Source organism: Gopherus evgoodei, chromosome 20 (assembly GCF_007399415.2).
Source record: "Gopherus evgoodei ecotype Sinaloan lineage chromosome 20, rGopEvg1_v1.p, whole genome shotgun sequence".
NCBI lineage: Eukaryota > Metazoa > Chordata > Testudines > Testudinidae > Gopherus > Gopherus evgoodei.
Window position 1 is genome coordinate 5476602 of NC_044341.1, and position 11146 is coordinate 5487747.

The 11146-nt window shown below is 43.9% G+C and overlaps 1 protein-coding gene across 3 annotated transcripts in view; it reads left to right on the forward strand.

The window, feature by feature from the left end:
* The window catches only part of SMAP2 (small ArfGAP2), a 34732-nt gene extending 25118 nt beyond the window's left edge, over positions 1-9614 (forward strand). For all 3 annotated transcript variants that reach the window (XM_030538707.1, XM_030538708.1, XM_030538709.1), the window contains 7 exons: positions 1927-2005; positions 2584-2670; positions 4388-4469; positions 5358-5467; positions 5601-5766; positions 7152-7471; positions 8472-9614. In XM_030538707.1, the coding sequence (XP_030394567.1) occupies positions 1927-2005; positions 2584-2670; positions 4388-4469; positions 5358-5467; positions 5601-5766; positions 7152-7471; positions 8472-8597 (970 nt within the window). In that variant the 3' untranslated portion in view covers positions 8598-9614. The remainder of the gene's footprint in view (positions 1-1926; positions 2006-2583; positions 2671-4387; positions 4470-5357; positions 5468-5600; positions 5767-7151; positions 7472-8471) is intronic.
* Positions 9615-11146: the final 1532 nt, after the last annotated feature.

Here is an 11146-nt window from a genome sequence, read left to right on the forward strand (position 1 = left end):
TGTTGATATCACTCAGCTGCATGCGTGTGTTCTCTCTGTGTGCTGTCCCAGCTCTGCAGATCGCTGACACAGCAGACCTGAAGAGAACCCCCAATGACCACAGAGTCTAGTAAGGTATGAGGGCACGTCGGCCAGGTTTATTGCCGTATGGACACAATAATAGTTCCCCTAGATTGTTACTCTAGTAAAAGGCATACTACTACTATGTGCCCATGGTCAATGGACTCGGCTCAGTTAATGGCGGGACTTTCCACTGTCCCCTCGGCCAGACAAAGACATCGTCCCAGGGATGCATTCTTATACACAGGTACAAACAAGTTACACATCCTGACGTATTGAGGTGCAACCCCTTTATGCAGTAAGGTACAACCCCTCTACATAGTAAGGTACCGCCTCTCACCTTGTGCAGATTGGTTTGATCAAAACAACGCTATCCGTCATATTACCCTTTTGCCCCTGTCATTGGGATGGGTCAGTCTGTTCCTTGTTATCTGTGTGGAATGTGCCAGTATGTGAATGTTCTGATCTCTAGTGTTCAGTACCTTTTAGGTACGTATCTTGCAGCATCAGCCCTTTCCTTGCCAGTTTCTGCGAGCAGGGCCTGCCTCTGGCTCACAGCTTAACTTTGCTTTATGTTAGCAAAGTCTTGACCATTACTTTAGTTTAGGCCTCAGGCCTCTGATACCAAGGTTTATATCTTAGGGCCTCCTCTTACTACAGGTCCTTGAACCTAGGCTCCAGCCCAAGCCTGGAAATCTACACTGCAATGAAACAGCCCTGTAGCCTAAGCCATGCAAGCCCAAGTCAGCTGGCATGAGCCAGCTGTGAGGTTTTCTTTGCTGTGTAGACGTTCAGATACATGGGATCCCGTATCTCAGAATGATTTTTGCCAGTGCAGGAATGTGTGCACAGGTTAGATGCTACTAAGTGGTGGTGCTAACAAATGACAAGATAAATGCTGATCTTTATTGTAAACATCCCTAATAGTTACTCTGTGCAGATTTCTTAAAGTGCAATGTGGCCTTTGCTAGTAACTCTACTTAACTCCTTTCTGTATCGCTCCTGGTCCTTAGCAAAGCTTACTGGGCTGTGGCATCTTGCCACAATGGACCAAGAAATGACTGTTTGACTTGCTCTAATAAAAATGTCACCTGAGGAGACGAGGAAAGCCAGCACCTTGGATGGCATGTGGATCCCGGCTAAGAGCAAGTCAGCCATTGCTGGGAAGGAAGATTGGTGAGGAAACTGCCTTGAGCAAAGACAATAGCTTAAGTCAGGTCTTAGCCATTAGAAAGTATATTTTTACTTTTTGTTTGCTTGTAACCCTTTCTGTCTTGGTATCACGTAAACCTATGACTTCTTGTTTGATAAACTGGTTTTACTGTAAACCTGTGCTGTGATTGAGGTAAGTATTTGTCAAACACCAGGTGAGCTGCAGTGTATTGACTCTTTAAAGGAGCGATGAACTTAATATCTTTTGTGAATGTACAGTGAAGGGACTGTGCACTGCGGAGAGACACAGCTGAGGAGCTGGAGTTCACTGATTGTTAACTGCTGGGCAAAGTTAAGACTGGTAGAGGTTCAGGAGTTTGCTGGTGAGGAAGGCAGGCTGGTGTGGCAGGAAGCTGACACGAGCTAATCTCCAGCAAAGCTCTCTTGCTGAGGCAGAGTGTTAACACAGCAGTGTGTTTATATCGCTTTAGTAAACTAGATCTAATAATTTCATCCACTCACTTCAGCAATATATTTAGCGTTGACAACCTTGACACGAACTTAAAGGAACAAAAATAAAACTACTGTTGCAAGCGAACTTCCTTAAACTGCCATTATTTTGTGGTCACAATGTATTTTGTAGAACTATTTAATGTGTGTATCTCTAGACATCTTCAATTTCTGAGTCATTCATCCTTAACGAGCCTCTTACAGAGCCGTGGAGGGCTTTATCAGAGACAAATATGAAAAGAAGAAATACATGGATCGAAGTCTTGACATCAATGCACTTAGGGTTAGTCTCTAGTTCCTAAGAACTTGTGTAGAAGACCAATCATAAGCTTGTAAACGCTCCCCTGATATCTTTGTCTTATCCTGATTTTACTTGTTACCATAAAATTGTCTCCAAAACCATCAACTGACAAATGTACAGGACTGGCCATCTTTACTTATTCCTCAACATACAACTGAGTAACCTGTATTTTTCAATTGGGTCACAGACTTTTTGGATGTATTTCTCTTGTGTTAGGAATTTTAACTATTTGGAACTCGACTCATTCTCCAAAAGCAGGAACTCTCTCATGGCCATTCTGCAGTTGTATCCTCTGTTTCAGATCTAAATTACCATGTGTACACATGGCAAAACCGGTTTTAAACTATTAACCAAGGCACTGGGAAAAACTGGTTGCTGGGTAAGGGGAGATGTTTATAAGCCAAAATAGTTATCTAATTAGCTGCTGCTTTTCATGTTGGTTAAAAGGTGCAGTTCAGTACGAACTTGCTTGGAAAAACTAGATTTCTATTTTTATTTTAACTTCCCCCAGTGGTGTGGCCTGAGCTTTGACCCTCACTTCTGTGTGATTCTTTGTACAGAAAGAAAAAGATGACAAATGGAAAAGGAACAGTGAGTCAGCATCAGAGAAGAAACTGGAACCCATTATCTTTGAGAAAGTGAAAATGGTAAGGCAGAAAGTACTGTCATGGGTCAATTGTAAAGATCTGTCTGGAAAGATACAGGCATTTTTCAAGTGTCATAGAGATGGTACAGCTTACTATGGAAACATGAGATTTTTCTGGTCTCTCTTCCTGCTAAGAAGTTAATGCAGTGAATCACGCTGGTGCTCCATGTATTCCAGTGTCTTGTCTATAACAGGCCAATACCGGGTGCTTGGAGAGGGGTTCATCCTTCCCCCACAATTTACTGACAGCTCTCAATCCAAGTTGCCATTTCTGTTTGTCTCCTCTCCCATTCCTGTCTTGTGATGGTTTATCTAGTGACTATATAGCCCTGTGTTGATACCTTAGACCCCTAATTTAACAGTAAGAAATGAGGCTTTATGGTACTTCATCTCCAAATAAGGGCTGCTCATCTCTCCTGGATCAGTTTACTTTGCACAAAACAATGAAATCCTTGTTTTTGTACCATTTCTCTCCACACTACTCTTTTCTCCTCCCCCCCCCCCAACCCCAATAAGCATGTGGTGGATTCTAGCTCCCTTCTTTACAGTAAAGGCATGTGACATCTAATTTTGTGTAACCCAACAATGACTTTTTCAAGGGATCTAGTCTTATTCTTCTCCCATCTGGCTAACTGCATTTTACTAGCGAAGAAACTGAATTGTATAGTGGTTCTTGGTATACCACAAGCAGCTTATTTTGATGTTAAAACCTGCATTTGTATTCAGTAATGGAAACTCAAAACACAAGACTAATCCTTTTCTAATTAGGGTAAATGTTCCACTTGAATCTTAACGCTATTGCAATTACTTCCAGGACAAAGGCAAACTCCATCTTTGGCTGTCAGTCCTGACACCCGTTCTTTAGCGATAATGCCTGTCAGTTAAATGATAAGTTGCATACGTAGCTGCAGGCATGTAGCTGGAGCATGGGTTATCAGTTGAAGTTCAGAGTGCGTACTGGGCAAATGTTCACAAATATGGAGGTTTCTTTTCAAGATAAGTTGTGTGTCTTGACTGTCCTTCCCATGAACTGTAAGACAGACAGTGCAAGACAGTACTCTGGAGATTTAGAACAGGATGTTTCAGAAAATCCTAGTGTTTACACTAAACCTCTTTATACCACAATGATCCTGCTCAGGGTCTGCTGAAGATGCAAGATTTGCATGTTCATGTATGAAGTAATATCATCAAGTCTCAGCTGGCAGTAGTTTAGAGTAGAAGGGGTAAATACTGGGAAGCTTTAAGTTCCTTTCTGGCTGATTCTACATAAAAATTATAACGTATGTGGGACTCTGAGCTTATGTGGGACTCTGAGCTTTATTGAGCTGTCCAGGGACAGCTGGATTGGGATCTCTGTCTGCAGTGATTAGCGATACAGCCCTATCTTTCCTCTTTAGATAAGTAACTAGATCTAATGACTTTTGTCTAGTACTATTATTTATTAATTATTAGACTTTGCTTGAGTGTGGCAGAAGAGATATCCTAGTTCAAGATACAAGCACAGAATTCTGTCAGATTCGTTTACTTCCTTTTGTAGGAAACTGAGCCTGACTTACCACTGCTTTAACTTCAGTTTTCAAAGTGTCACTTTGAACTGGATCAATGCAGTCATAATTCAAGCCCAGAATCCTTATCCTTTCCCTTTTCACAAAGGTTAAGTAGAAGGTTTGAACAACTGCAAGATTTCTGGGTTTTTATATTGTCTTTTTTTTTTTAAGCCGCAAAAAAAAGATGAAATGCAGCCACCAAGAAAAAGTCCCTCTAAATCTACTGAACCTGTAATGGACCTGCTAGGACTTGGTAAGAGAGTCACATGCTTTGGAACAATCTTAAAAGTATTGAGTGGTACAGAATGGTCTTAAATGTGATACCTATAGGTAGATGGCAGCTGCTAAAGCCCAGAATCCTTTGCCGCCTTATAGTAGAATATACCAACAATCTAAATTACTCTTTTTCTCTCTCTCTCTCTCCTCCACTGCTTCCCGCCCCCCTCCCCCACAAAAAAAGGAAAAGCAAACAACCTTTTTGGAAGTAGATAGCCGGATGGCCTCTGGGAATGAGTGTGCCTGCCTGCTTCAATGCATACTTGCTGTCTCTGAGTTAGAGCAGCCTTAAAGCTCACTTCTCCCGCCACTCTCTGTGGTGAAGGGAACTTTCTAACTGGAAAATCAGACATAACAATGATGCAGGAAGGGTCTCTTTGACTTTAGCTCTCCTCTTAAAGGTACAAGAATGCATATTGGCAAGTATCTCAGACTGCTTCATATGATACATGTGGCACTGCTGAAATGCAGCCTCCTCTGAGGGTGGATGGATACAAACCATGATTGCAATCAGTGATTTAAATCTGCTAGCTGGAAGCTTTGATTTAAATCATTAGTAGTAATTTTTTATTTTGCATCTGCACTTCAGCTCTTTTCCTAAAGAGAGGCTGATTCCTATTTCTTGATACCATTCAAACATGTTGACTTGCAGCAGGATGCTTTTTGTACCCAAAGGACGTTTGCTGCACTGGGTGGGGAAGCAAAGCAAAGAGCCAAGCAGTGGGCCGCTCGGGTCACATAGGGCTCTGCCTTAATCTGCAATCACTGCACATGACAGCTTATTTGGTGGACCATACACCATCTTACCTCAGCTGGCAGGAAGGCTGGCTAGCCATGTTAGCCATCTAAACTTTGTGTCTCTCAGATGTTCCTGTGGCAAGCACTATCCCAAATGGCAGGCCCAGCAGCAGTTTAGAGAAGGATCTAGATCTCTTTGGTTCTGTGGAATCTAACTCACTCTCTGACTCCAAGAAGGTGAGTAGTGTGTGGTGACAGACTTCCCCAGACGCTGCTAGGTGACTACATTGAGCCTGGAGAAGACCTGCATGTTTTCATCCTCCGTGTTCACACAGATGAGCCTATCACGGTCGTCTTTTTTTCTCCCCAGGTCACTGGCTCTATGCCAACAGCTGGAAGTGCTGGGTCTGTGCCTGAAAACCTGAACCTGTTTCCTGAGCCAGGAAGTAAAGTGGAGGAAATGGGAAAGAAACAACTCTCTAAAGACTCCATTCTTTCCCTGTATGGTTCTCAGACTCCCCAGATGCCTGCCCAAGGTACTGCCCATCATGGGTGGGGAGGAAGGGAGTGAGCTAAAAGCTTCTGCCACTGTTGGGATGTCCTGAGAGCATTAAACTGACAGATCTGAATTGCTTCTAGTGCAGCCTTTTTGGATGGATGTGAGACCCGTTACAAGTGGGCAGGTATTCCTTGGGGCAATTCCTTTTTTGTTTTGGGGTGTGAAATGTACAATCCATGGGCTGATTCTGGTCTGCACGGTGTATTTATGTAGCCTGCAGAATATATTTGGGCTCTTTTTTTGTTTTTTGTTTTTGTTTTTTTTTTAAACACAAATCTTCTAGCCCTCATGGTTGTGAAGAAAACCTTTCAAGAGTGAGCCAGGTAGCTTTAGGGGTGTGGACTCCCTTGTCTCCTGTTAATCAGAGCGTCAACTCTACTTGATTCCCAGCAGTAGCTATTCACTTGCTGATCCTTTTAGTGGTTGGAATGGGAAACGGCATGAGGGATAGTGTGTGTTTTAGGGAAGGAAACGGTGAAAAGCAGGAAGAGCAGGAGATTCACAGGAGGGAAAGAAACCACAGCAGATAGAGCAGTGGCTTTAAAGGGGAGAATATTTCTCACTGATGCATTCTGAATGGGATAATAAGGTCCTGAATAATAACCCCCGTTTAGTCCCTGCATACGGGCCCCTTGATCTGTGTGCAGACTTCCCACTGACATCATGGAGCTTTGCTGTGGATGGAGAGTTGTTTGTAGACCTACTTCTCCCCCCGTCCATGGGCAGTAATTACAGGGGAATTCTGCCCTGTCCTCCAGGTGGGTCTGATACCCCTGTTCTTGATATTTGCATTTCAAATGCTCGCGATGTCTCCTCGCTTTCGCAAGGGTATTGCACTGCAGTATTGTCACTGCATAGCAACTGCAATTCAGCACCTTAAGAGTTAACTAGAGGAGCCTTTTTATTTGTGGATGCCTCTTCCTCCCGACGATTTCTTACATCTTCCAGTCCTTGAGTTCTATTCATCCCATTTTGCGTCCTCTAATACCCCCTCCTCCCCAGGCCTGCCCATCTCCTGACAGAGGACAGGATTACATTTGGATCCAGTTGGTGCTCTTCCCCCTGCTCAGGAGTCATGGTGATCTGAGGAGCTTGTCCCAGGGGTTGAATATGCTGCATCTACGTTGCGTGTGTTGGCCTGGGGAGTAAAGGCGCAGAACTGGAACTCCAGTCTGCAGAATACTAGCAGTCGACCAGCCCTATATTTCCTTTCAAAGGACCTATTTGAGTTATTGCAATACCAAATAAGTGTGTGGCAGTTCTGCTCAGGCATGTGTCAGACAAATCCAAGTTTCCTAAAAATCAGCATTGAGTGTATTTTTTTTTTTCCCCTTAGCCACTTACCTTCTTGCCCTATTGCAGGAGCAGTGTTCATGGCCCCAGCTCAGATGGCATACCCTGCAGCGTACGCTAGCTTTCCAGGTGTCGCCCCACCCAGCAGCATGATTGGCGGCATGATGGCCCCACCAGTAGGAATGATGGCACAACCAGGAGCTCCAGGGATGGTGACTCCCATGCCTATCCCAGCTGGATATGTGGGTGGCATGCAGACGCCTGTCATTGGCATCCCCAATGGAATGATGGCAGCGCAGCAGGCCGGGTACGTCGCTGGCATGGCCGCGGTGCCACCGCCAGTGTATGGTGTGCAGCCAGCTCAGCAGCTTCAGTGGAACATTGCGCAGGTGAGAGGGATTTGTTCCTGCTCAGATCAATGTTTAGTATTTGCCTTTCTTCCGAGGATCTTAGAACACTTCACAGACCACGAAACTAATGATATCAGCACCCTGAAAGGTGGATCCCTTCTTGGAGATGGGCAGACAGAGGGATGGAAAGGCTAAAACTTGCCCAGGGTATCCTGGGACACTGGCAGAGTCAGGAGTTTTGGCACCTAAGCCCCATTCTGTTCACTTGTCGTGTCCTGCTTAGCATCAGAGCTTTCTCTGTGGTGGTGCAAATTGCAAAACCATCGTACAGTTCGGTAAAACCCTGCTTACCAAACCTCAGAACTGAAATAAACGTGCTCCAGCACAGAGCTCAGTATTTAGCCCAGGGCTGGAATGGGGGGTGTTGCAGGAGCAGACTGAGTTGCTGCTAGTGGAAAGCTCTCAACTCTCGCCTGTGCTGTGCTGGCGTCTAGGCCACACTGATAGTTATTCCATGACTACCAGGTCACCCAGAACTGCCAAGGGGGGAGCTGGCTCCAAATGAATGTTCCTGGAGGCTTACACTCTAAGCCACACTGCCTGTGTTACATCTGACTTCCTAATCAGTTGGCAGGGTATGATACTTCCATACTAGGATAATTAGGATGTTTTCACTCCGTCTTGTAGACTGTATGTAACAGCCAAACCTCCAGGATATCCTAGGAAATGAGACTATTGTCTTTCTATTTGGGCAAAATACATTAGCTTGAGCTGTCACTTCTTATTCAAGTCTCTCGCTGGAGATGGCTGTCAAGCAGCAAGAACCAAACTCCCTACCTTACTTTTGGTTATGCCGCTTTTCACCCTCTAAGGCTTGGATCCAGCAGAGCACTCCAGCATGTCCTTCACGTGAAGTATGTGCTGGAGTCCCATAAGAGTCGGACTATCCCATGTGCTGAACTTTAAGCATGTACCAAGTGCTTTCCTGGACTGTATTAGAATGGTTTCCTTGACCCAGCTTGTCTCCTTTCCTTCTCAGATGACCCAGCAGATGGCTGGGATGAACTTTTATGGAGCTAATGGCATGATGGGATATGGACAGTCAATGGGCGGAGGAAGTGCCCAGGGAACCAATCAAACCCTCAGCTCTCAGATGTGGAAATAATCCCCTTCCTGCCCAGTATTATGACCACCTTTTTTGCCTTTTGTTTGTTTTTAAAAGTGCTCCATGAGACATTCAGGGTTTGCTTCTGGCTCTCTGTTCAGCCTGAATCTTTGTTTTCCCCATAACTGAGACCCATCTCTTCCTTTTCACTGTCAAAACCACAGGGAAACCTCAGAGACCAGAACACCACTTTTCAGCTCCTCAGCATTCAGCACAATGAAATGCAAATGCTCTTGGGGGCATGGTCTCCCCCTTCTCCTGGGCATCTCAGGGGAGGGACGATTGAGGTAGCTGTGAATAGCATTACTGGCTGCACGTCAGGCCTTTTGGGAATTGGATTTAAATAAAATTGTTCTAGTGGGTTTTTGTTTAAGGGAAAGTCCCTGAGGAACTGGATTTTAATCCAACCCAAATCCTAAGTCACGCCACCTCTGTTTTTCTTCTCTTTTGCTGTGGCGTTCTTTGGAGCTGAGGCCTCGCTGTGCTTGGCTAATCAATCTTCATTGGAACCAAAGTCATGTTGAAGACCCCTCCTGTGACCAAACAGGAGTGTCACACAGGATGGGACGCACACTGTGTTTGGAATGTGAAACTTGCACTTCTTCGGAGTAGCTTTTTCTGTCTAATCTGTGGTGTTTGATGTAATTTAAAACAAACCAAAACAAAAAAAAACTTTTAATGAACTAACCAAGATAATTAATTTATAGAGGGCCAAGAGCCCATCACAAGTATTTCTTACGCTTTTAAAATGACCATGACATCCTAATTTATACTTTTTCATATCTGTTTTGTTCTTGTGTAGTCCCCACCCCCAGCTTTTTCTTGACATTCTGATACTGAAGCACAGAACGGGGGGGGGACGAGGGGGCAGGTTTTTCTGGTCCCTCACAGCCACCTCACTAGAAAGCCTACATTTGAAAGATTTCATCAGCGTGAGCAAAAATAGTGAGACGTACCTGGTTTACTTTATCCTGTGTATATGTAAATTCCTTAATAAAACATTGCAGTGAAACATCAGTTGACTTTATGTTCTTGGCTCCTAAATATGTCATTGGAATCTGTCAAACCACCAGTGATGTAATGAGTTAATCATCTCAGGGAACAGGGGTTCAATCCTTAATCAAATGAGTTTGCTGTCCCTTTAGTCCACAGTGGAAACATGTCCACTTTCTTACACTACAGCACCAATGTACCGCTTCTCTGGCCCAGGATCCTAAGGACTTGGCTACATGCAAATTTGGACTAGTTTAACTAAAAGTGACTTGCAAATCAACTGAATTCATACAGTGTTTGCATCTGGTTAACTAAAATCCATCTATCTCAACTAAATTGTGCATACAGCAAGGCAAATAAAACTTGACCGCTATACACACAGTTCTGTTCTATCTGCTGTACAGCAGCCTTAACTGCTAGGGTTATAATGCTGTAACCAGATCCTCTGATCAGATTCTTTAAGGTTCATTAAGATATTAAAACCTTGTTTCCCCCAACTCCTCAAGAATGGATAAGTTTAGGTGATCTTTAAGTTGCATCTCTGCTCAGTTTGTCAACTGTGCTACTGTGTCTTTTGCAGATGAAATTGATACACTGAATTTGCAGAATTTGTTGTCGTATTTTTGCTGGTAAGTCATTGTAGACTCATGAATAATGCATGCACTCCTGTTGCAGCGAAATGTTCCAGAGCAAGGACCCCTTGCCGGAAAACATCCTGAACTAATATTTTTATTCAACTTGTAGATGGCAGGGTGTCAAATTCTCTGCACCTAGGAAGTCGCAGGTGGAGAATCTGATGTGAAGTCATCCACTTTGGTCAGCAGTTGCTGCTTCTGTCTTTAGTCAACTGCACATATTATACAGTAGAAATGAAAAATACCTGAAATTTAGGCTGTTTCTACAGAAGTGGGGCTGGTGCAGAGCCTGTTGTGCTGATGGCATAAGGTGTGTGAAAAATGAGAAACTGAATCAGAGGAGATAATATATAAAATATAGTGAAGGCAAACTCTTGAAACTTTATCTATCCTGTAGTACAAAAACCAAAGGGTCCCCTAACCTAAACGATGACATGGATATGAAAGGAAATACTTTTCTGGGACTGGATAATAAATGCAAATACCTTGGTAGGAATATGCAGTTACTCTAGATGAGAGAACCTTGAGTGGTTTCAGTTTTCGTGCCTCAGGGTGCTACCTGAACAATGGCTGGATGAGGAAGAAATCTATCTCACTCTACAGTGCTGTCAGCCACTTGCGTATGGTCTTTTCCCAAATCCACTAAAGTATTCTCTGCCATCACTGTTGGGAGGTGAATGGTATACTACGCCTGGCATCACATTTCCTTTTCCTCTGAACTGCGGCTGTTAAGTTTGTGCATCAAACAATAGTGACCCTTTCAAAAAGAGTACTAGCAAATCCATACTCTGATATCAAGAGTCTTGCAGAATTCAGCTCACTTTTGAATCTTGCAAACAACCTCAAACATGGTTGGTGGTCAAAGGCTAAGGGAGTTTCCTACATGAAATGTTCTGCAGCCCAAATGTAGGTGAAGCAAAC